Source organism: Microcaecilia unicolor, chromosome 4, assembly GCF_901765095.1.
Source record: "Microcaecilia unicolor chromosome 4, aMicUni1.1, whole genome shotgun sequence".
Taxonomy (NCBI): Eukaryota; Metazoa; Chordata; class Amphibia; order Gymnophiona; family Siphonopidae; genus Microcaecilia; species Microcaecilia unicolor.
Window position 1 is genome coordinate 92,798,970 of NC_044034.1, and position 26,536 is coordinate 92,825,505.

At 42.8% G+C, this 26,536-nt stretch overlaps 1 protein-coding gene across 1 annotated transcript in view; it reads right to left on the bottom strand.

Annotated features, from left to right (window-relative positions):
- Positions 1 to 12,382: 12,382 nt before the first annotated feature.
- The window catches only part of LOC115468630 (cytidine and dCMP deaminase domain-containing protein 1-like), a 61,704-nt gene continuing 47,550 nt past the window's right edge, over positions 12,383 to 26,536 (bottom strand). The window contains exons 7-9 of the mRNA XM_030200473.1: positions 24,102 to 24,291; positions 20,121 to 20,181; positions 12,383 to 13,036 (exon numbers count right to left, since the gene is read on the bottom strand). Coding sequence (XP_030056333.1) covers positions 12,960 to 13,036; positions 20,121 to 20,181; positions 24,102 to 24,291 — 328 coding nt within the window. The 3' untranslated portion in view covers positions 12,383 to 12,959. The remainder of the gene's footprint in view (positions 13,037 to 20,120; positions 20,182 to 24,101; positions 24,292 to 26,536) is intronic.

The window sequence follows — 26,536 nt, forward strand, 5'->3', positions numbered from 1 at the left end:
TTCGATTCCCCTTTAAAGATTACCTGAGGTGGGGGAGGCTGGTGCTTGGCAGTGGCGTCGTAGAAAACATCGCGACGGCACTTCCGGTTTCGCGGAGGTGAGGAGGACGGAGTACGGAGGGGAATTTGGGAAAGTGATTTGGGTTGGTTTTTGGTTGCTGGGCGGAAAAACGGGGTTTTTGAAGTGTGTGTTACGTTGGGAGGGGGTGGGTGAGTTAAAGTGTGTTGGGAAGGCACTTCCGGTTTGCGAGGTGTTGGGGGTGTTTATTTGAAGCGGAGCAAGGAAGTAATTTGGGAGTTGGCGGTTTTATTTGGTGTGTGGGGCTGTGCAAGTGGGGGGTGACGTATGTGTGTGGAAAGGGGGGTGGGGTGAGCGTTTCGTGGGTAATTTTGGGAGTTTGAAGGGGAGGGATTGGATGGATATGTTTGGATTGTGGTGATTTTACAGTGGGGAAAGAAAGTGTGAACAGTGAGTTGGGTAGGTGAGGAGGAGGGGTAGAGTTTTTATTGGGGGCCACCCACATGGTGATGGTGTATGTCACATGGCAAAAGCAGGAAGCTAAGCAGGTGCAACCCTGGTCAGGAACTGGATGGGCAAATTAGGGGACCTAAATCAGCAGTGTAACCTTTTAAAAGGAGAGATTAAGGGACTCAAAATTGAAGAGGTGTTTGCTTGGGAGCGGGGAGAGTGAGTGATTGTGGGTAATTGATTATATTAAATAAATAAATAAATAAATATATATATATATATATATATATATATATATACAGTGGTGGAAATAAGTATTTGATCCCTTGCTGATTTTGTAAGTTTGCCCACTGACAAAGACATGAGCAGCCCATAATTGAAGGGTAGGTTATTGGTAACAGTGAGAGATAGCACATCACAAATTAAATCCGGAAAATCACATTGTGGAAAGTATATGAATTTATTTGCATTCTGCAGAGGGAAATAAGTATTTAATCCCTCTGGCAAACAAGACCTAATACTTGGTGGCAAAACCCTTGTTGGCAAGCACAGTGGTCAGACGTCTTCTGTAGTTGATGATGAGGTTTGCACACATGTCAGGAGGAATTTTGGTCCACTCCTCTTTGCAGATCATCTCTAAATCATTAAGAGTTCTGGGCTGTCGCTTGGCAACTCGCAGCTTCAGCTCCCTCCATAAGTTTTCAATGGGATTAAGGTCTGGTGACTGGCTAGGCCACTCCATGACCCTAATGTGCTTCTTTCTGAGCCACTCCTTTGTTGCCTTGGCTGTATGTTTTGGGTCATTGTCGTGCTGGAAGACCCAGCCACGACCCATTTTTAAGGCCCTGGCGGAGGGAAGGAGGTTGTCACTCAGAATTGTACGGTACATGGCCCCATCCATTCTCCCATTGATGCGGTGAAGTAGTCCTGTGCCCTTAGCAGAGAAACACCCCCAAAACATAACATTTCCACCTCCATGCTTGACAGTGGGGACGGTGTTCTTTGGGTCATAGGCAGCATTTCTCTTCCTCCAAACACGGCGAGTTGAGTTCATGCCAAAGAGCTCAATTTTTGTCTCATCTGACCACAGCACCTTCTCCCAATCACTCTCGGCATCATCCAGGTGTTCACTGGCAAACTTCAGACGGGCCGTCACATGTGCCTTCCGGAGCAGGGGGACCTTGCGGGCACTGCAGGATTGCAATCCGTTATGTCGTAATGTGTTACCAATGGTTTTCGTGGTGACAGTGGTCCCAGCTGCCTTGAGATCATTGACAAGTTCCCCCCTTGTAGTTGTAGGCTGATTTCTAACCTTCCTCATGATCAAGGATACCCCACGAGGTGAGATTTTGCGTGGAGCCCCAGATCTTTGTCGATTGACAGTCATTTTGTACTTCTTCCATTTTCTTACTATGGCACCAACAGTTGTCTCCTTCTCGCCCAGCGTCTTACTGATGGTTTTGTAGCCCATTCCAGCCTTGTGCAGGTGTATGATCTTGTCCCTGACATCCTTAGACAGCTCCTTGCTCTTGGCCATTTTGTAGAGGTTAGAGTCTGACTGATTCACTGAGTCTGTGGACAGGTGTCTTTCATACAGGTGACCATTGCCGACAGCTGTCTGTCATGCAGGTAACGAGTTGATTTGGAGCATCTACCTGGTCTATAGGGGCCAGATCTCTTACTGGTTGGTGGGGGATCAAATACTTATTTCCCTCTGCAGAATGCAAATAAATTCATATACTTTCCACAATGTGATTTTCCGGATTTAATTTGTGATGTGCTATCTCTCACTGTTACCAATAACCTACCCTTCAATTATGGGCTGCTCATGTCTTTGTCAGTGGGCAAACTTACAAAATCAGCAAGGGATCAAATACTTATTTCCACCACTGTATATATATATATATATAATAGTAAATAATGAATAAATCAAATACTGTTTAATGGGGCCAAAGAAGATTGTGAAAAGTGGGGGTAAAGTGAGTGGAAAAAAGAAACATGGGATGAATGTGTCTGGAGGGGGGAGTGCAAAAGGGGGTATGGGGAATATAGGGTGAGATGCTGATGTTGCAGAAGGGGTGAGTGGTGGACAAGGTGTGGAAATGGGGTGTCAGGTGGGATTGAATATTGAGCAGGAGAGGGGTAGCAGGATGGAATGTGGGACGGCAACCAGTGCGATGGCAGGTGGTATGCGGACCCGTGGTGATGTTCCTTTGCAGGATGCTGCGGCGGAGGATCCGTTGGAGGGGCCTTCTTCTGGGAGAGCAATGGGTGAGTTGGAGGAATTGTGTGTATCTGGATATAGAAGGGGCGGGGGGGAGGGGAAGTACGGGAGGGGGTTAGAGATCGGGGTAGTTGGGAAAAAGGGGTGACGGGAAAAGGTTTGAGAAAGAAGCTGCGGAATAAAAAATTTTTGCGGAATTTGTGTCATGTGGTAAGACGGTTGGATAGTGAAAAAAGGCAGAGGAGGGGTGGAACAGGTGATCCTATGCAGGTATGGAAATCCTCAGACTCCTGGGATTCATCAGGGTCTTCTTCATCTTCTTCGGATGAAGTAGAGGTGGAAAGGGGGAATGTTGTAAGTGGGATGCGGGAGAATCAAATGGCAGGTATATTTATGGGTTCGAGGATGGGTCATACATTATGTAATATTGCCCCTCTGGATTGTTATATAACGTTAAAATGGAAGCAGAGAATTTTAAAAGGAAAATATATAGATTTATTTGCCTTGTTAGTGCGTGATAGGGATGTTAATGGGGGGAAGGATGGGGGTAAGGAAGAAGGAAAGAAGAAAAGAGGGAGGGTACCAAAGACAATCATGAATTGGTTAAGTTTTCATGTTTTTGCGAGTGTGTTGGGAAGTCAGAAACCTGCTCTTTATCCGGGTTTATAGAATTACTGTGATTTAATTTTGAGAGCTTATAAAATGTATGGAGGTTGGGCTTGGGTAAATTATGATGAGCAGTTTAGGCGGAGTTTGGCGAAGGACAAATCTGAGAATTGGGGTGTGAGAGATGTGGATTTGTGGATTGCTAATTTTACTCCTTCGGTTAATCCTCCCTTTCGTTCGGGAGCCTCTGCTGGATTTCCCGGGTATGGTAGTGGCTCAGTTGGCAATACCGGGGGAATGGGCGTTGGTCGAACAGGGAGTTTTGGAATGGCAGGAGGAGGAAGTGTGGGGACAAGCGGATTGGGGGGAAAAGGGAGTAGCCCCGGTAATGCTTGTTTCCAATTTAATGCGGGACGATGTAATAGGCCTGCCTGCAGATTCAGACACTGTTGCAGTGTCTGTCAGGGATTCCACCCTGTGTTTAAATGTCCAAGAGGGGGATTGGGAGGTCGGGGAAGGTCGGGGAGGGGAGGAGCTATGGGCGGCCCAGGTGTGGGCTGGCAAGGCCCCTTCTCCTATTAATGTAGCAGCGTTACAAAATTGGTTAGGTCTGTATCCGTGTGGTGGTGATGCATATTTGCTGTGGGTAGGTTTTTCAGAAGTTTTCCCGATCCCGTTTGAGGGACCAGTGTTGGATCATAAGTGCAAGAATTCAGTATCTGTGATTCAGCATGCGGAGGTGGTTCGGAAAAAGTTGATGAAGGAGTTGAGTCTTGGGCGGATAGCAGGACCGTTTGCTGACCCGCCGCTTAAAAATTTGGTAGTGTCTCCATTGGGTGTGATACCGAAAAAAGAGCCGGGTACATACAGGTTGATTCATAATTTGTCCTATCCTGAAGGTTCTGGTGTAAATAGTTTTATTGATCCGGATTTGTGTACAGTGCAATATGCTAGTTTTGAACAAGCGGTGGATTTGTTGAGGAATTTGGGAAAAGGTGCATTGATGGGAAAAGCGGACATTGAAGCAGCTTTCCGTTTATTGCCAGTGCACCCTACAGCTTTTAGGTTGCTTGGATTTAAGTTTGAAGGTAAATTTTATTTTGATAAATGTATGCCTATGGGTTGTTCTATTTCTTGTAATTATTTTGAAGCATTTGCTACATTTTTACATTGGGTAGTGGAACAGGTTAGTGGTTGGGATTCTATTGTTCATTATTTGGATGATTTTTTGTTTGGGGGTCCAGAAAATTCATTGCAGTGTGCTTCCTTGATGTCAGCATTTAGAACGGTGGCAAAGGAGTTGGGTGTGCCTTTGGCTAAAGAAAAAAGTGAGGGCCCAGTTACCAAATTGGTGTTTTTGGGGATAGAGTTGGATTCAGTGAGAATGGAGTCTCGTCTGCCTAAAGAAAAGATTGTGGTTTTGCGTCAGGAGATTGATAGGGTATGCATCAAGAAAAAGGTGACGTTGAAGGAGATTCAGTCGTTGTTGGGGCATTTTAATTTTGCAACGAGAGTGATTCCTATGGGACGAGTTTTTTCGAGACGTTTAGCATTGTTAACAGTTGGTTTGCGGAAGGCGCATTTTAGAGTGCGTGTGACACAGGCAGTGCGAGCGGATTTGCAAATCTGGAGAGAATTTTTGTCGGTGTTTAATGGAACTTGTGTTTGGCAAGATGTATTGGTTTCAAGTGTGGATTTACAATTATTCACGGATGCGTCGGGAGAAATTGGATTTGGGATTTATTTTGGAGGGGCATGGTGTGCGGAAGAGTGGCCTCAATGGTGGAGAGAGATGGGTTTGTGCAAGAATATAGCTTTGTTGGAATTATTTCCAATTTGGGTGGCTTTGTGGCTATGGGAACGGAGGTTGTGTAACAGGAGGATTGCCTTGTATTCTGATAACATGTCAGTAGTATGGGCAATCAATAAGCAGTATTCGTGTTGTCCGCTGTTAGTGGAGCTGTTGAGATTGATTGTGTTAAAATGTTTGCAATTAAATTTATGGCTAACAGCGAGACATGTGCCTGGTGTTTGTAATGAGATTGCTGATGCGTTATCTCGTTTACAGTTACATCGTTTCAGAGCTTTGGCTCCGTCAGCAGATTGGGAGCCTACACGGATGTCCGAAGATTTGTGGCACAATTTTCAGGAGGTTGTGAGGCGCTGTTGATGAGAGCATTAGCTCCTAATACTTGGAAGGCTTATGGAGTTGGATGGAGGCGATTCCTATCATTTCTGGCTGACAGAGGTTGGGATTTGGTCTTCCCAATTTGTGAAGAGAGAGTGGTCCGACTTATTGCTTTTGCAGTGGATAATAAATGGTCGTTTGGGATGGTATCTCAGACGATGGCTGCAATAGCATTTGTGTCTAAATTGCTGGGTTGGGGAGATCCAGCAGGGAAATATTTGATTCGTAAATTATTGTGTGGTTTTTCCAGAGAACATGGGAAATCACGAATGGAGAGGGTGAGGAGGCCGCTATTTTATGCACAGGTAGTGCAATTGTGCAAGGTATTAACCAATATTTGTTTTTCAAAATATGAAATATTGTTATTTCAGGTGGCTTTTGTGGTAGCCTTCTTTTCAGCTTGCAGGGTTGGGGAGTTGGTAGCTTCATCAACGCGAGCTATGGATGATGAAGGTTTGAGAAGAAGGGATGTGGTGGTGGAAAAGGGGGTGTTGCGTATATATTTAAGGAAGTCTAAAACGGACCAAGATGGAAAAGGCATTTGGATTAGTCTGCGAGCGGCTAAGACTTTGGAATTTTGTCCAGTGCAATGTGCAGAGTTCAATGGTGTAAGACCGGTGAGGGGTGAGGTTTGGTTGGTGCATAGCAATGGTATGCCGTTAACGAGGTATCAATTTGCAGCAGTGCTTAAGAAAGGTTTGAGATATATGGGTTTGGAGCCAAAGGAGTATGGGACACATTCCTTTCGAATTGGTGCTGCTTCCAATGTAGCCCAAGAAGGGGGTTCAGTGGCTTTAATTCAGCGGGTGGGAAGATGGAGGTCTAATAGATATAAAGGGTATGTTCGGGATGAGAAGTGATTAGGTTTATGCTAATTGTTCTAGTTTCTTTTACAGATGTATTGCCTCTGGACATATGTGTATGGATCTGCGGACATTCATATGTCTTTTGGGCACACAAGCATGCTCTGGAATCAAAGTGGGGATCCAACCTGGGATTGGTGGAATTTGGTATTCGAATCCGCTGGTTGGCCATACGAGGAATGACTTGGAAGCAGTTGTTGCCAGCATTACTGCAAGCTCGGCGATTTTCTTCTCCAGTTCTAATTTGTATTCATTTGGGGGGAAATGATTTATGTGCTGTAAAAGGAGTTCAGTTAATTCGTTTAATGAAAGCAGAATTATTGGAGGTGATGAGTTATTTTCCAGGAGCAGTGATTGTATGGTCACAGATTATTCCCAGAAGAGTGTGGAGGGGGCAGTTAATCCAAAAGGTATTGAGCGGTTGAGGCGCAGGGTGAATTGGGAAGTGTCAAAATTTATGGGGAGAATGGGGGGTTTGGTGTTAGCACATGATTTGATCTCGTCAGATTGTGCAGGTTTGTATAGACAGGATGGAGTTCATCTGTCCGATATTGGAACTGATATCTTTTTGAGTGCACTCCAAGATTTGTTGGAGGACTGCTTAAAGAAGGATTTGGCGGCAGCTTTGGTTATGGGGGAGCGGTGACAAGATGGAGTCTGTCACCGCTTGTGGCCTGGATGAGGGGTTTAAGAGGCACCAGAAGCGGTTAAAGGAATTGTATGAAATATATGAAATGGAAATGAACTCGTGGGTGGAACCGCCATGAGTAAGAGGTGGCTTGACGGTACCGTAAGTCACCTGGGGGGAGGGGGGTAAGGGGGGAAGAAAGTGAGCCAGTTCGTTACCGAATGGCTTAACATTATTATTAATCACACTGTGAAGTGGGGAGAAAGTGAACCAGTTCGTTACCGAAGGGCTTAACATTATTAACCACATTCTGAAGTTAACCTGGTGGAAAATTATATGTTACTAAGTTGATGTTAAGTAAATGAATTAATATTTGAAAATAAAGCTGCAGCCAAATTTTATTCCAAAAAAGAAATTGTTGTTTGAATTATTTAAAAATTTTAAGTATGTGTTAAGGGCTGCCTGAAGTGTGAATGTCAATGTTAGGAAGCCCTCACAGTTAAGCTGTGAGGGTGTTAACATTGGCTGACGCCAGGCAGCCAGAAGAAGAAAGGAAAGGGGGGGGGGGAGTTGCAGGAGGGAGTTAGTTTGGAAGTAGTTAGTGTTTAGGTTAGCACCAGGAAAGGGAGAAAGGGGATTGGGTAGGAATTAAGGGTTAGGATTGGCTGGAAGGGAAGTGCTAGGATAGGGAAGATTTGGGCGCTCAGAATTAGTTTTTAGTTAGGTAGGAGAGGGTTAGGGTGAATAGGAGGGAGTGAAAGACCCATCCCAGCCCGCCCTTGGTGGGGGTGTGTGTGGTGGGGACAAAATTTTGAGATGGTTAGGGAAAGTGGAGGATTTGGGGGTAAATGGTAGCAGCTTTTAAATGGAAAGGGGTGCCTGGATGAGGGGTTTAAGAGGCACCAGAAGCGGTTAAAGGAATTGTATGAAATATATGAAATGGAAATGAACTCGTGGGCGGAACCGCCATGAGTAAGAGGTGGCTTGACGGTACCGTAAGTCACCTGGGGGGAGGGGGGTAAGGGGGGAAGAAAGTGAGCCAGTTCGTTACCGAATGGCTTAACATTATTATTAATCACACTGTGAAGTGGGGAGAAAGTGAACCAGTTCGTTACCGAAGGGCTTAACATTATTAACCACATTCTGAAGTTAACCTGGTGGAAAATTATATGTTACTAAGTTGATGTTAAGTAAATGAATTAATATTTGAAAATAAAGCTGCAGCCAAATTTTATTCCAAAAAAGAAATTGTTGTTTGAATTATTTAAAAATTTTAAGTATGTGTTAAGGGCTGCCTGAAGTGTGAATGTCAATGTTAGGAGCATGATGTGTGGAAATGTCTTTTTGGCATGGCCCCCCTGTTGCCACCCCAAATTTTATCTGTCTAGAAATGCCACTGCTCATTTCTGATCTGAAGATAGTGCCGTTGAAAGCTAATAAAAAATGTATTGTTAGTCCAATAAAAATGAACTATTTTAATTTTATTTATATTTTAATAACTTTATAAGTGGACAAACATAGTTACCACATCACTTCTCTCTCTTAGAAAAAGCAAAACCCAACCTTGATGTTACATATTCACTGCATGTTTTTCACTACTAAAGTGTCACTGTGCTCCCTCTACTGCCAGAACACCAAAACTGCACTGCCACATGGTTGAAAATATCAAGGACATACTCACTATAATGCTGTAATGAATGTTAGCACTTCTTCCAGTGAGACAATAGGATATTATGCAAATGAAAATCCTTATACCTTCTTACTTTGAGACTAATTTGTTATAGGCACCTTCAGTCAAAACCTATGGATGTAGTAAGAGTTTGTGGTATAGCAGGTGCTGGAGGTCTGGAAAACTTACGTGCAACTTCATGCCATATATATAGAGAGAGAGAGAGAGAGAGTGTGTGTGTGTGTGTCAAGGATTGTAAGATGATATAGAGATGCAGGGCAGCTGGGGAAAATATGAATGTTTCTGGTTGTTTCAAAGGTTAGTAGCATGCATGCAGAACCAACTATAGGATATAATTACAGCATTATAAATGCACCCAAGAATTGAATTTAAGGATGCTTTCCTCTTTAAAACAAAACAACAACAAAAAACTCTACCTATATCGCCCCCCTTTTCCCTCTCATGCAACCACCTTCCCCACACAGCACATGGTATGTCCTGGTACATGTGCCCTTAGAAGGCTGAAGGGACCTTCTAACCTTTCTTCACAGCAAACTCAAAAGTCTGCCAACCTGATTAGCTAGGAGTCTCAAAACGTGTCTCTGCCTGCAGAACACTGCAGCCTCTGCTGTATGTCTAGTGGAAGGATGGACATTTTTTTTATTCTGGGAAATGTAAAAAGCCAACAGACTTGTTTTATATACAGACAAAAAAACAAAACAGTGAAACACTGCTCTATGACTGAGAACAAATGGAAGTATAGATGTACAAGTATTAAAACCTCTCCATAGTTTGTAAAGGGAGCTGCCATGGGTAATGCTGTTTTCCAGTCAGACTTAAAACAGTCTTGAGAACAAGTAAATACATTTGAGTCTAAAGGGTTATTTTACTAAGGTTACCACATATCTTCCTCAGAACCCATTTTATTCCTATGGGTTCTGCTGCCATATTCAAATCATTAGGAAAAGACCCCTTAGGCACTCCCAGAAGTGAACAATGTATATGTTCAAATAAGTCTTTGACATGCTTGCTAATCTACTGGAGGGTGTCAATATAATACCCATGATGGCTTCTAATCCTGTACAGTGTGAATATCTTTTATTTTTTGGGGGGTGGGGCTGTGACAATAGATCTCAAATATAAGCGTATCACTACATAAGGTTCCAGGTCTCAGGAACATATGCAATCTGTAGCCCTAAAATGCTACGTTCCTGTGCCTGGGGCTAACCCTACGCAACCTGCTTAATTCTGAATTACTCTTTTTTCACTTTTGTAGTTGTCAAATAAATCATATATTGTTAGGACAACTTCCTCAAAAATAGTATTTGCCACAATTTGTTAATAAAAATAGAAGATATAGTATTGAAATGATCAAAACGCAGATAAGTTATGGGTCCTAGCTGTTTTTGCAACAAACACATTTTGTGACCTAATCAGTATTTGAGCGTTTGAAGGAAGATCCAGCTACAGCCCTACTAACCTCCACTTTTCCAGAAAAGGCTCCACTTAAGCAGATCTTTTCTAAAATACTATCAAACTGTACATGTCCTGACCCAAACATCTCAATTCTGATATCTATGATCTATATAAAATGGAGCTTGACATGTTTAAAAACACACTAATAAAACAAATGCATGCTATCAAATGGCACATTCGTAATGTCTGATGATGAACACAGAACTGCCTTTATATGGCTCATACTTATTTTGAGTAGTAATGCTGCTTTGTTCTGATATGGTAGTGTAAGAGTTCTTCTCAGGATAGCTTATTTACTCAGGAGTCCTTGTACAAAGGTGCGCTAGTATTTTTAGCATGCACTAAACATTAGAGTCGCCCATATATTTCTATGGGCATTGCTAGCATCTAGTGCATGCTAATGATTAGCGTGCCCTAAAACCACTAGCACACCTTTGTAAAAGGACCCCTCAATGCAAAACAATTCATACATATTTGTGCCTTTTTTTATTAGTGTTTTGCTAAATGTAATCTTGCTGAAGATATAAATTTGTCAAGGTTTTCTTTCCTATGACGTTGCCTTATGATTACTATTACTTTCAACCTTCTTGTTTCTTGTACTAAATGAAGAATCACTCTCAGGAAGAATGAGGGTGGGGAGATGGCAATGCCTCCAACTATGTTAGTTTTGCATATACTGTGACAGTAAAGAATCTCAGTCCTCAACCAGGGTTGAATAGGCGCTCAGTCACTCCAATTTACTGTTAACCCTCATCATAAAGACACACTCTCAGTTAAGTGCTTAGTTATAAAATTTTGCATTTGTTGTTTCTGAAAAGAGAGAGTCGCTGCAGCTTTAGCTGTTGGTAGCTCTTCACCTTTATCCGAGTCCTCAGCATCCATTTTATATTTTGACAGGAAAATGAGGTACTGCTGCAATTGTATAATGTACTGCTTTAACATCTTGAGGCCATGTTTTGCAAGATCTGCCCCTCTTCTCTGCATCCTTTCAAATATGTAATTCATTTTTTTTTTACAGTTAGCAAGAATTAAGAATAGCATACAGCTTCAGATAATCTTACAGCACCTTTGGTTTAAACTGATCCAAAAGGGAATATGCTCCAAGTAAAGAATGATTGAAGGCTCTATAAAACACTCACTCATATCAATACAAATATGCTAATTTTTTAAATGTTCATTTTACATACATCAAAAAATAAAATCCCTCTTTATTTGTGTAAGGCAGGGGTAGGCAAACTACAGGAAAAACAGAATCTAGGGATTGAGTTCTACGGCCTTCAGCTTCTTGCTGTTCTAACTTCAGGACTGCCTTACTGACACCACCATCAAAAGGCTCAATGTCATGAATAATTTGAGCCTTCAATGAGGATATCACCAGAATAACCATGGCGCAAGGGGTTGATGTTTCCCCTTCATATGTGTGTGGAATCTTATTCCCATAGACCCAGGCCAACTCAAGACTTTCACCATTGCCATCCTTGGCGGCATCTTTGGGTGCTGTGACCTCCCCTCTTTAGACTCATTTGAAGTTATCTTTCCTGACGTTTTGGGGTGGGGGGGGGTGTACCTGCTGTAGCTGGGGTATTCTATGGTCTTATGCTCTCAAAATGGCAAGGACAAATCAAAATCAAGTATACACATATAGTATCACATCATACCTTATGCTATGAGTTATCTTGTTGGCCATACTAGATGAGCCATACAGGTCTTTATTTGCCATCATCTACTATGCTGCTATGTTACGTTACAAGTGTATGTCCGGGGGGAGATGGGAATATCAGTGCTGGTGAGAGCAGCTGTGTTCTGTGCACCAGGAATCAATTATGGCAAGGATGGGTGAGTTCTGGCACAGAGTAGCAGAACATTGGGTACCATTTTAAGGATATTCATTAGGAGTGTGGCTATCTGAGAGGTGGTGAAAAATAGATAATTATCACCAGCACAAACCTACTGCTCATCGATTACTGCAGCATCTGTGTGCACATGTAGTGTAAGGTCAAGCTTAGCAAGGTATGTACACCTGCACAGGGCACAAGGGAGGCAGGGGTGCCAAAACTGCACCCTATCCATTGGCTTCCCTTGCTTGGCTGTGATTCAGTGGGTGGGATGGGAGGGCCTGGAAGGCATGCTGCACAGAGTGGGTTTCCAGCTCAGCTCAGGAGCCCAGCCTGCATGAACATAGGGAAAGGGGATGGAATTTGATATAGCGCCTGTCTGTGGTTACAAACAAAGTGGTTTACATATTATATACAGGTACTTATTTTGTGCCTGGATCAATGGAGGGTTAAGTGATTTGCCCAGAGTCACAAGGAGCAGTAGTGGGAATTGAATCTATACCAGGCCTAACTGGTCTAGGAGGACATCCACGGTAGTACTGGTGTCAAGCAACATGACTGGTGCCAGGATTGGGATCTACTGGCTGAAACATAGCAGATGGCGGTGGGGTGCTCAGTTCTGGCTGGGGGAAAGTGCAGCAGGATGGTGGAAGACATTGAGGGGAGGATTCTGGTGTTATAAAAGAATACTATCCTCCCAAGCTACAAGCAATGAAAAACCATATTTTCTTTTTTTTCATTATCAAGCTGGGGCATGTAAATTGTCTTTTTTTCTATTTGGAGTAAACAGTCTGTGTAGTACTGTGAATGTGGGGAAAAACCTCACTTCCAGGGCAGAGCCCTGGGGAGGTGGGGGAGGAAGATTCCCAGTCCCTGGTACAGAAGAGAGAGAGTCACAATGTAGTCCTGTGCAAAAAAAATAAAGTTTGCCTACCCCTTGCTCTAAAAGGTAAAAGGGGAGCATATAAAAGTGCTTAAAAGAACTTTGTTTCACACTCCATTTCAGCTCTTGCCAAGGCACAACTTCTTCTTTTTCTGAGGCTGATCACCATCCAGTGCCTTGGTTTTCAGCATACCACCTACAAAAACATTGGAAGTTAATAATATAATGATAATGTGCAAATGAATATACTTTGAATCAGATCAGAGCATACAACTGAGCCACATAGCATCTGAACTCTTATAGTATTTAGCCAATAAAAGAAAAAAATGAGCAAAAGCAATGAAAAATACTAAGGTAGGAATGCAACAGATCCCCAGCGTTTCACAGGGACTAATTTCAGGATCCTGATCATACGATTAAGAGAGGATGACAGGCATGGGGGTTTGAAGGGAAGAGCACAAAATATATTCTCTCAGAAAAGAATGGTAAGTGTGTGATTGACCGAGCTGCCAAGGGGTTCTGATTTTTGAGAGTGGATTTTAGTACAAGCCCCAGCCCTGCACCACTCTGCCTTGGCCCCACCTACTCTACATCATGGCTCCACCCCCTAGCATACCTCAATCCCACAGCCATTGCAGAAAATATTTTCTTTACACCAGTGACAGCAGCGATGGGTAAGAGGGAATGTTTCAGTTCATTCTATATACCCCCCCTATCCAGCCTCTACTTCTCTAGGGGCATAACTGCAAGGGGGCCTCAGCCCCACATACACACTTTGAGCTTAAGTCGACTCCAAAATTGTGGCACTGGTTGAATTGCTGGTGGAGATGCTCAAGTCCCACTAGCTGAAGAAGTCCACTGCACGAGCTCCCTACCATACTGTTTGAGCAGTGCAGCATTCAGCAGTGTGCTTCAGCCACCGATGCCTGACCTCCTGCATATGCTCAGTGCAGGCACTTGAAAATGCAAAATAAGATGATCCTTTTTTATTGGACTAGCCTAATACCTTTTTACATTAGCTTGCAGAGGCCAAAACCTCCTGCCTCAGGTCAGGTCAAGACAGTATACTGCTGTTATGGTATCCTCTCCTGACTTGAGGAAAGAAGTGTTGCTCTCTGAAGGCTAGTCAAAAATATTTTAAAATTAGTCCAAAATAAAGTTATTATCCTATTTCCTATTTTGTGTTTTATTTGTATTTATTAACCTTATAAACACAGCTACTACATTACTTTATCCTAAATTAATAAAAAAATTATTTTCTCTACCTTTGTTGCCTGGTCATTTACTTTTTCCCAATTGTATTGATCCCATTCTCGTGTTTCTACTTTCCTTCGTCTTCTCTTAATTTTCTTGCCAAGGTTTCCTGTCCTTGTCATTTTCCTCCCTCCTGTTTCTTTCAGTTTTCTTCAATTTACTTTTCTGCCTCTGTCCAGATTTAATTAATTCTCACCATCCACTCTTTAATTTCCCTCTTTTTACTTGATCTACCTATGGTTTTTCATCTTTCCCTCACCCTTGTTCTCCCCTATGCCCCTTTCTCTTATTCTCCAGTCTTTTATTACGTTTATCCTCTCCCCCTTTCTGTCCTGCACTTCCCCTCTTTCTCTCCCGTCCATCGTGGCTTCCTTTTTTCTCTTCCCATCCTTCTATCCAGCGTCTCCCCTCTTTCTCTCCCTACCCTTCCATCCAGCATCTTCCCTTTCTCTCCCCATCCTTCCAGTGTCTTCCTTCTGCATCCTCCCATCCAGCATCTCCCCTCTTTCTATTCCCATCCTCCCACCGTCTTCCCTCTTTCTCTCCCTCCATCGTTCCAGCCATGGTCGCCCCCTTTCTCCCCATCATCCTCTCTCTCTCTCTCTAGCCCTTTTCCATCCAGCGTGTTCCCCACTTTCTGTCCCCATCATCATCTCTCTCTCTATCCATCTTCTATCCAGTGTCCCCACTCTATCATGTTTCCTCCCCTCTCTCCATGCTCCCCTACTTCCCCTTTCACCCAGTATCTTCTGTTTCCTGGTCACTGCTTCTTCTCCCGATGAGCAGCAGCAGCAGCCCCAGCAAAACAACAAAGAGCAAGTGTGGGGCTGCAGCCTCCAGGCACATGCTGTCAGCACTGCCCCAGACCGGGAAGCTGATGTCAGCGGGGGAAGAGCTGACAGCACATGTCTGAAGGTTGTGGCTCTGTGCTTGCTTTCTGCTGTTTTGGTGACGCTGCTGCTCTTTGGGAAAAGCGGTAGTGGCAATGTGTCTTGGTGGGAGAATTTTCCACTTTGGCGGGAGATGACCCACTGAATGCGGGAGACTTGGCAAGTCTGGATTCAGGACAAATCCAGACAGTGACTAAACTGAGCAACATGTAAGAACAACTAAGAGAAAGAGGAGATGGTAGAGGTAGTGCTACCCTGTGGATACCAGGGGGATTCTGATTTAAAATAAACTTGCTTTATATTCCTGAAAATAGGTGTATTTCTTCTTGCTATTTTCCTAGCATTTTTCTTTTTTTCCCCATTTATGAATATATTGCTTATCAAAGGCAGGGTGCCCAATTCTGAGTACTAATGACCAGCAGATTAAAAAAAAAAATCTTTTCTACAATTTATTTCAATGTGGCACACACTTTAGCTAGGGAATCTAATTGTAGAAAAGATTTTTTTTTTTAAATGTGGCACATACTTAAACTGTGGAATCTATTGCCAGAGAATGTCATCAAGGCAACTAACACAGCAGCTTTTTCAAAAGAGATTTGGATAAGCTATAGGAGAAAAAGTTCATAAAAATTAGTAGCCAGGTAGACTTGAAAGAACTATTGTTTATTCCAACTATTGCCTATCACACCTGCAAGAAACAGGAAGCTCCGTCAGAGGAGGCAGGACACAGCAGAAGGAAAGGGCCTGAACCAACCAGAAGCAGCATGTCCTCAATGCTGCTGGCCAGGTGAGGGGCATGAAGTGAGAGATACCAGGTCACATAGAAACATGACGGCAGATAAAGGCCATATAACTTGTCCACTCTGCCTATCCTCTGTAACCCCTAATTCTTCCTGTTCCTAAGCGATCCCACATGCTTATCCCATGCCTTTTTAAATTCTGGAACAGTCCTAGACTCCACCACCTCCACCAGGAGGCCATTCCATGCCTCCACCACCCTTTCTGTGAAATAATACTTCCTTAGGTTACTCCTAAGCCTATTCCCTCTTAACTTTGTCATATGCCCCCTCATTCCAGAGCTCTCCTTCATTTGAAAAAGGCTCTCTTCCTGTACATAAATACCCTTGAGATATTTAAACGTTTCTAACATGTCTCCTCTCTCCCTCCTCTCTTCCAGCGTATACATGTTGAGGTTCATAAGCCTGTCCCTATAATTTTTGCATTCAAGACCGCTTACTAATTTTGTAGCCGCCCTCTGGACTGACTCCATCCTATTTACATCTTTCCGTAGGTGCGGTCTCCAGAACTGCACGCAGTACTCCAAATGGGGTTTCACTAGAGACTTATACAATGGCACTATCATCTCCTTTTTCCTGCTGGTCATGCCTCTCTTTATGCACCCAAGCATCCTTCTGGCTTTTATCGTCGCTTTTCCTACCTGTTTGGAAGCTTTAAGGTCAACAGACACAATCACCCCCAAGTCCCGCTCTTCCTTCGTACACTGAAGCACTTCACCCCCTATACTGTACCATTCCCTCGGATTTTTGCGACCCAAGTGCATGACCCTGCATTTTTTGGGATTAAACCTTAGTTGCCAAATATCAGTCTATTTCTCTAGCTTTGTTAGGTCCTTCCTCATGTCATTCACACCCTCCAGGGTGTCCACCCTGTTGCAGAGTTTAGTATCATCCGCAAAGCGACAAACCTTACCAGACAGCCCTTCCGCAATATCGCTCACAAAGACGTTAAAAAGAGCCGGCCCTAGGACCGATCCCTGCTGCACTCCACTGATGACATCCTTTTCTTCAGAGCAAGCTCCATTTACCACTACCCTCTGTCTCCTACCATTCAACCAATTTTTAACCCAATCAGTTACTCTAGGCCACATACCGAGGGCACTCAATTTATCAGTCGCCTGTGCGGAACCGTGTCAAAGGCTTTGCTGAAATCCAAGTATACCACATCAAACTGTTTGGTCATCCAGTCGAAGAAGACAGATTCGTCTGTCACGACGACCTGCCACTTGTGCAGCCATGCTGCCTTGGGTCCCGCATTCCATGTAGTTCAATCTCACAATCCTCCTCTTTAGAAGCGTTTCCATTAGCTTACTCACCACCGAGGTCAAACTGACAGGTCTGTAATTCCCAACCTCCTTACTTCCATTCTTGTGCAAAGGAACCACATCCGCCCTTCTCCAGTCCACCGGGACCACACCAGTTTTCTAAGGAAGCATTGAAGAGGTCCATCAGCGGAGCCAACAGAACTTCTCCGAGTTCCTTAAGCACCCTTGGGTGTATCCCATCAGGCCCCATTGCTCTGTCTACTTTTAGTTTGGCAAGCTCCTCCCGAACACAGTCCTCCGTAAACGGGTCTTGGTCTACCATATATCCATCCCCTTTAGCCTTTGTTTTCTGCAGTCCTACCCCAGGTCTTTCATTCGTGAACATAGAGCTAAAATAATTGTTAAGCAGTTCAGCTTTATCCTTATCTTCCACATATTTCTCTCCCTCAGCTTTGAGCCTCACAATGCAATTATGGCACTTCCTCTTGTCACTTACATATCTGAAAAAGGTCTTATCCCCCAATTTTACTGTATTAGCTATCTTTTCCTCCATTTGCTGCTTCGCTTTCCTGATAGCTTTTCCAGCTTCTCTTCACTTATTTAGGTATTCTCTCCTGTTTTCATCTTTCTGAGTCGTCTTATAACGTGCAAAGGTTAGCCTCCTTACCCTTATCTTTTCAGCTACTACATTCAAGTACCTGAGAGGCCTTCTTTTCCTCTTACTTTATGTAATTTTCTAACATAAAGGTTAGTTGCCTTTAGTTTAAAACAATTTTTATTAAACAATCAATAAATCATTACAACCATAAGTCTGTATGAATTATTCGTTTTTCTTTCCCTCTATAGCCTCTCCCTCCCCCCCAATACCTTTTGTCTCACCCTTCTTTATGTTACAGCATCATTTCTTCTTGTATTTTAACAATTTCAGTGTAACTCCCTTCGCTGTAGTATATACATAACAACTTTATGAATAAAGATGGTCTTACTTACAAAACTAATCCCTCTTTATGTTAAATAAGTACATGTATGTCATTCTTTATTAACTATTCTTCCCTACCCCCTTTCCTATTTCCTTCCCTCCCACCTCTCCTACCTGTACTTCCTCTCCCTTCCCTTCCCCCCCCCCCCCAAAAAGGGTCAAGATTTCTTTATACCGAGATTGACTGTCACCAGTTTGTAGCGGATATCACTCTCCCTTTCATTAAAGGCCTCCTAATCGGTTGAGAACAAAACTGCGTGCTTGTGGAGCCAATGCTTGTATGTACGGTTTCCAAACTAAATAAAACTCTTTTTGCCTTTTTAATTTCCATTGCACTTCTCGGAGTTCCATTAATAATAACGCATGCAGTCTATTACGCCATTGCCAATAAGTAGCAGCCTCTTGGTGGGTCCAAATGGCTAGAATGCATTTTTTCCCTATTAAAAATGCTCTATATAGCAAGAGATTATGATGGGCAGCACCAGTACCCCCCACCGTCTCCTCTCCCAACAATACCTGTTCTGGACCCACTGATATATGTTGATTCATTTGGGTTAGTTGCCTTTAATATAGCTCCTTTCGGTCTTGTCCATTGCTGTTCTACATCCTTCAGCTGTTCCCATCCCGCTAACTGTTCCTTGAGAAATTCCCCCATCTCGGCAAAGTTAGTTCCTTTGAAATCCAGGACCTTCAATCTCGAATGAGCCCTCTCTTCTGTTTTAATATTGAACCATACCATACAATGATCACTAGATGCCAAATGGTCTGCCACCTTGACGTCAGAAACGTACTCTCCATTCGTAAGCACCAGGTCCAGAACAGCTCCATCCCGCGTCGGTTCCATTACCCACTACTGGAACAATTCTTCCTGTAGGGAATCTAAGATCTCTTTGCTTCTAGACGACCCGCAGCCGGGACACCCCAATCAACATCCGGCATATTGAAGTCACCTATCAGTAGTACTTCCCCTTTCCTAGCTATCTCGCGGACGTCTTCAATTAAGTCCCTGTCCATTTCCTCCAACTGTGAGGGTGGTCTGTATATCACTCCGGGGAGAAGGAAAAGGAGAGAAAAAAAATACCAGAGCGCAAGGGTGGGGAGCACAATGCATGTGAAGAGAGCATTCAGGCATCTGAGCAGAAGGGGCCCAACCATATGTGCCACATGCCCCTTCAGATGTGCCAAGTCAACAACCCACACAAGCACAAGTACAGCAAAAAGTAGTAAATAAAAAAAGAGGAAGCAACAGTCTAAGGAACAGAAAAGTGTAATATATCTTTAGAGTTTGTGTCAATGAACCTTGATAGCCACCAAAGTAAAACTAAAAGCAACTCATTCAAACTCTGCACACATCTTTACCTAGTACATAAAGGCCCATCTTCACTTGGATGAACACATTGATCTACACATTTGATAGCTCCTAGAATGGGCTGATTTGTTCAGAGAAAACAGGCAAATGTTTCAGTCTCTCACTGATTTGCACTGGAGACTAAGAGGGGTGATATTTGGTCAAGAATATCCCTGAGGTTTTTCCCACCAAGAGGACGCCTCCCTGCTAAACTGGGAGAGTTGGGAAGTCTGATAGGGAAAGTCTGTAAAGTTGCTTTTTCTCAGCTGAACTCTACATCACTGCATGAAGCTATTCAATTACACATTACAAGCAATTTGACAGACATCTTTAGGACAGACATGGGAAAGGCAGCATCCTGGGTGTGAATTAGATGGTAAATCTCGTGTGCTCATCTGATAGTGGAAAAAACAAACTTGTTCCAGCTAAGAAGGGATGTTATGAGCAGTCATGTCCCATGGCGTCAGCTGGGACATACATAATCAAGCAGCCTAAATAAGTCAACTGGTCTTTTTCTGCCATCATCTACTATATTATAATTGTATGCCTGTGGCAATTAGCTAAAAAGACATAGGTAGATATTTTTCACACTCAGGTACAGTACAGTTAATAGCAGCTTTCACTGGACGAGCAGCCCCAAAATGTTTTGGTAGCTCAGCGAGGTGCCACAAAATTCAGGAAAAACAAAAAGGCATTGATGCTTTAAATCTCCAGTAACAATCCACCACTGTGCTTAATACTACTCACTTTTTGCTGTGTTACATTCACTGTGGTCTGTCATACCAGTACCTACTGGAGTTAACTGCCACTGCAGAAAGAAGGAAAAGTATAATTTTTTTTCTGGATAGTACTTGTTTCTCTTACAACACGAACATCTTCTAAAACACACACAAAGGAACTGGTTTATAAAGAGGTCTATTCATATTTTATGCCTGTGAGGAAAAATGTACAACCTGTACAGGGAATCTGTTCCCAGGATATTAAATAGGGATTACTCACTAGCACTATGGAAATCAATAGTGGAATCTACAAAAGGAAGTAGAAATTTGCAATTAACTCATAACTGCTGTGAATCCAGCTTACAAAGAGGTGTCAAACTGCAATTCTGGAGAGCAACAAACCATTCTGGATATCAAGATACCTCTAATGAATATGCATGAAACTATTGGCACAAAATGGAGGCACTAGTGCAAATATATTAGGGATATCCTGAAAAACAAAATAGTTTGCAGTTCTCCAGAATTGCAGTTTGCTGAGCTGCCAAGGATGGACCATCCCAAAGAGAGAGTCAAAAAGTATAACTCTAGAAAGATGTGTCAGATTGCTTTACAAATGATGAAAAAATACCACATAAAATGCTTCCCATTTCTTTGGTGCTTCTTAAGTAGAGGAGTGTGGTAGCCGTGTTAGTCCACTCTTAAGGTTATCAATAGAAATCAAACAAAATAAAACATGGAAAAGAAAATAAGATGATACCTTTTTTATTGGACATAACTTAATACATTTCTTGATTAGCTTTCGAAGGTTGCCCTTCTTCGTCAGATCGGAAATAAGCAAATGTGCTAGCTGACAGTGTATATAAATGAAAACATTCAAGCATTACTATGACAGTCTGACAGGGTGGGAGGATGGGGGTGGGTAGGAGGTATGCATGGGGACATCAAAGCATATCATTGATATTCTAACATGCTTTGATGTCCCCATGCATACCTCCTACCCACCCCCATCCTCCCACCCTGTCAGACTGTCATAGTAATGCTTGAATGTTTTCATTTATATACACTGTCAGCTAGCACATTTGCTTATTTCTGATCTGACGAAGAAGGGCAACCTTCGAAAGCTAATCAAGAAATGTATTAAGTTATGTCCAATAAAAAAGGTATCATCTTATTTTCTTTTCCATGTTTTATTTTGTTTGATTTCTATTGATAACCTTTGGTGCTTCTGAAATGATATAGACTAAGTAGAGGCAATATGAGACAATCTTCAAAGAAATTTGTCCAGGTAATATTGGTGGCAATAGTTTGACCTTTAAACTCTGCACGGATATAAGAAACGCTGGCTTCTTTGTCAGATTTTTCCAGTGATACTGAAGTGTGTGGTTACACGCTGTCATCTCCTGAAGAGCTGTAGGTTTTGGCTTTACATTGCTTTACTTATCTTTCTTGGCTAAAGTTAGAATTTGCACTTGGGTTGTCACCGTCTGGTGTCCAATTGTGTTCGTAGTTATCCAAAGTTAATTTAACCATTTTGTTTGTTTTTTTGCTACATAGATTCTACCTTTGACAAAGCAACTGTGCTGGTTTTTATCTGGTATGGTGCCATTAAATGAGTTGCTTGTTTTCATATTTTTATATGTTGTTGGTCAGTAGCTTCTTTTTATTTACTTTATTTTTTTGTCTTATAGTTACATATGGTGATAACTAGGGTGTACACCATTAATCATCTTGTTGATGAAGATCATATTTTAGGTATGTGTCCTATTTATACTCTACTACTTCATATGTATATTATTATCTTTTTTACTTATTGACTAAGTCTATATAATATTTTCTATCATTATTTATTATATTCTTAGATACATGTATTCACAATATCTATTATATTCACGTATGTTTATCTCTATATGTCATAGAGGGGCATAATTGAACGAAAACGCCTATCTCCATGGGCGTTTATCTCCAAGAACGGGTCCGTGAAGGGGTGGACCGAACCGTATTTTGGGAAAAAATAGACGCCCATGTTTTATTCAACAATGTGTGAGCTGGGCGTTTTTGTTTTTCAGCGATAATGGAAAATGAAAGCGCCCAGCTCAAAAACGAATAAATCCAAGGCATTTGTTCGTGGGAGGGGCCAGGATTCGTAGTGCACTGGTCCCCCTCACATGCCAGGACATCAACCGGGCACCCTAGGGGGCACTTTTACAAAACCAAACAAAAAGGTAAAAGAGCTCCCAGGTGCATAGCACCCTTCCCTTGTGTGTTGAGCCCCCCAAATCCCCCTCAAAACCCACTGCCCACAAGTCTACACCATTACTATAGCCCTAAGGGGTGAAGGGGGGCACCTACATATGGGTACAGTGGGTTTGGGGGGGTTGGACGACTAATAAGCATTAAGCAGCACAATTGTAACAGGTAGGAGGGATGGGCCTGGGTCCACCTGCCTGAAGTCCACTGCACCCCCTAACAACTCCTCCAGTGACCTGCATACTGCTGTCAGGGAGCTGGGTATGACATTTGAGGGTGAAAATAAAAAGTTGAGAAACTTCATTTTTTGTGGTGGGAGGGGGTTAGTGACCACTGGGGGAGTCAGGGGAGGTCATCCCCGATTCCCTCCAGTGGTCATCTGGTCATTTAGTGCACTTTTTGGGGCCTTATTCATGAAAAAACAGGGTCCAGGAAAAGTGTCCTAAATTCTAGCTAAAAACGCATACTTTTTTCCCATTATCGGTGAAATGCGCCCATCTCTGTTCGGCAGATAACCACGCCCCAGTTCCGCCTTCGGCACACCTCTGACACGCCCCCATCAACTTTGTCCGCATCCGCGACGGATTGCAGTTGAAAACGTCCAAAAATCGGCTTTCGATTATACCGCTTTATTCGTTTTTGTGAGATAAACGTCCATCTCCCGATTTAGGTCGGAACTTGGGCGTTTTTCTCATTCGATTATAAGCAGGATAGTGATCTGGTTCTTTTGCTTTTATATATGCAATTTTTATTATTATTTATGCTTTTATATACGTAAATTTATTATTTTAGAGCCCCTGACGCAGCCCTTTTTGGGCGAAACGTGGACTGTCTGGCATTTTATTGGGTTTTTACCCTTTAATAAAGATTGATTTGCACTACTGACTGATCTGCTTCATTTGTTTTCACTTTGCATTTATCCATATTAAATTTCATCTGCCATTTGGATGCTCAAATCTTCCAATTTCCTAAGGTCTTCCTGCAATTTCACACTCTATATTTGTTTTAACAACTTTGAATAGTTTTGTGTCATCTGCAAATTTAAATCACCTCATTTGTCGTTCCGATTTCCAGATCCTTTACAAATACGTGGATTTAGTCAACATGGATTTAGTGAAGGGAAATCGTGCCTCACCAATCTACTACATTTCTTTGAAGGGGTGAACAAACATGGATAGAAGTGAGTCGGTTGATATTGATATTCCCCCATCAATACCCATTCAGAAACCAAAAGCTTGAAAGGGGTTTTTGTTTTTATAACTTCCCAGTATCTCTCCACATTCCCCCTCCTCCCATCCCTACCCTCTCAATCCCCTCACCCCATTCCCTCCCTAACTCTCCTGTTTTAATGGAGTTCTTCGCTATACCGCCTCTTGCCCTTGGCAGCAGAGCTGTTTATAATACTTTTAAAATAAGTTATAGAACAAATTCTAATATGTATATGATCTACTGTGTCAGTGTTTCCCAGTTCAATCCTAGAGGCACACCTAACTGATCTGGTGTTTAGAATATCCACAATGAATACGCATGAGATTTGCATGCATTGGTTCTCCACAGAAAACAATTATACCCTATAAAACAGTCTGGTTAGGTGCATCTACAGGACAGAACTGATAACAGTGATTTACAATGTCATGGCTGGTAGGGCACATAAGGTAAAACTTGACTAGACACAAGCTTCAGGTATTGTGCATTTCTTCTGCAATGATTGTACCTCAAAAGTGAAAATCTACTTGTGTAACACATAGGGTATAGTACTTACTGTATATTTGCTGACATTCCTAAGCTCAGCAAACTTCATGTAAGAAATGTCTGCCTTTATTTTTCCAATGTCCATATCTCCAGCATAGATCTGTTTTATGCCAGCGCCCTTTATTAATGGCACACATTCATCGCAAGGGCATTTTGTCACAAAAATCATACTTCTCTCTTCTGGGTTTATCTCCTGGCACCTAAAATAATGAATCAAAGTTATTAATTTCTTTGAATATCTTTCACATCATCTTACTAAACGTAGAATAGATATGCATAACATAATTTGTACGATTGTTCATCTATACTATAAAATGCAGAAAGAAAAGAATTCACAGTGTTACCCTAATAATGAAGTATAAAAAGTATACATATAAAGTAACTGCTTCTTAGCAGAAGCATTACAGCAATTTACTTTAAAAAATTATATAAAGTAATAATAAAGGTTAGGCACAATTCCAGGTTATGTTGTCCCAATTCCTGATTAAGTGGGTCAGTTGACTGGGTGGAGTCAAGATTAACAAAAAATATCAACCTCCTCAAGTGCTTCCTAGCTCTTGTTCCCCTGCATATTTGAGACAAGTACCATACAACAAATAAGGTGATTTTACCTGGGTAGCTGAACATTGCCCTTGACATTTGTGGATAAAAGTACTCGTGTGCTGAAAAGGGTAGATCAATGCACAGGAGCAGGGTATGGTTTAAGACACAGTCTTTGTTCCTGCTTCAAAGCAATTGCAAAGTTTGTACCTAGTAATATACCTGTGGCATGGCATGGCCAACCTTGCATTTTCAGTAGGAAACTATATTAAGATCTTCCCTTTTGAAAAATGCTTGCAGGCCCCATGCAGGGTATAACAAAGTGTTGAGGGGGTGCTAGGGCAATTCTACAACTCCTCTAGCCCTGAGGCAGTAGCAAACCACATCAAGGGGCTGACGTACACAGGAACACCTTTATATGGCATCTTTTCCAGGCAGTGGGGTTGTCATTTTTATTTCATAAGGGAGGGGTGGCAGCGACTCTTCATCAACTTCTGGTTGCTGGCAAGCATGTACTGAACTGGTCCACTCAGCTGACAGCCTTGAACAGTGCTGAGAGTGGGCCCACATGACTTGAGGTATAGAATTCAAGCATCCTACATTGGGGCACACAGAATGGATGAAATGTCGCTTACAAAACCAGTCTAGCACACTGCCCAGCTTAACAACGGTAGGCAGCACAGGTCTCAGCTCAACTCAGTTACCAACTGTCATATGTAGCCTTCCTATTTCCACTAAAGACTTGTTCATTGACTATGACCATGTATTTGGGATAAGGAAGAGCCAGCAGTGTAGCTGACAATATTAGTGCTTAGGTTGGTTCCTTGCTGTCCTTTATTTGCTTTGGTTTTCTGGCATTGGGATAAAGGAGCCTAGTGATAAAAGATTCTGAAATCTGTCCTAGAAGATTAGAAAAGGAGTCACTAGATGGAGGAAGTGACGTCACGGGGCTGAATGGCCGCTTAAGCTACTAGCTCCCGAACCTTCCCACCTTTCTATAGCAAAAAGCGCTATATTTTCCTTCAAAACTACATTTGCAAGACTCCCGGAGACTTACCTGCACCTTGAGGGATAAAATGAGTAAGAAAACATCAGCGGTCCCGCGAGACAGCGAACGGACGGCAGTCCGAAAGTCAGCGCGGGGCTCCTCGCGCCATGCTTCCCCTGCCGCGCGGGAGTCATCGGGGTCTGATTCCGGCTCCTCACAAGTAGGACGAAGTGAGCGTGCAGCTAAATTTAAGAACCCGCAGGATTTAACAAAGTGTTTGGAGGCTATAAGGGCAGAGATTCGCGCCTCTAAGGACGAGATCCTGGAGCACGTGGACGCGCTCAGCGCTGACCTGAGAGAACTTGGAGGCAGAGTGGAAACGCTCGAAGAGCGAGTCGACGAACAAGCGGAAAAACATGAGAGCATGGAGGTGAATGTGGCTAAATTAGCTGCACAAGCTGAAGATTTGAAATACAAACTCGATGATATAGAAAATCGCGGACGACGCCAGAATCTTCGATTTCGAGGAGTGCCTGAAAATGGCGACAAAGAGAACGTTCCAGCCATAGTGCGGGCCTTATGCGAACAACTCATGGGCGAGACCTTTGATGCGGACATGCTGGGAATAGAACGTGCTCACAGAGCTTTGGGTAAACCCAGGGATAATAAACCAAGAGACATTGTAGTACGTTTTTCCACCTATGCGGTTAAAGATCAGCTATGGCAGAGAGCTCGTCAGAACCCGGTTCTACAACATAAGGACTCTCGAGTTTATATCTTCCAAGACCTCTCATTGTTTACTTTAACTCAGAGGCGAGCAATGAAGCCAGTAATTGAGATTTTGGTGAAAGAGAAAATTGCATACCGATGGACTTTTCCCTTTGCAATCTGTTTTACCCTTAAAGGGGAACAGCTCC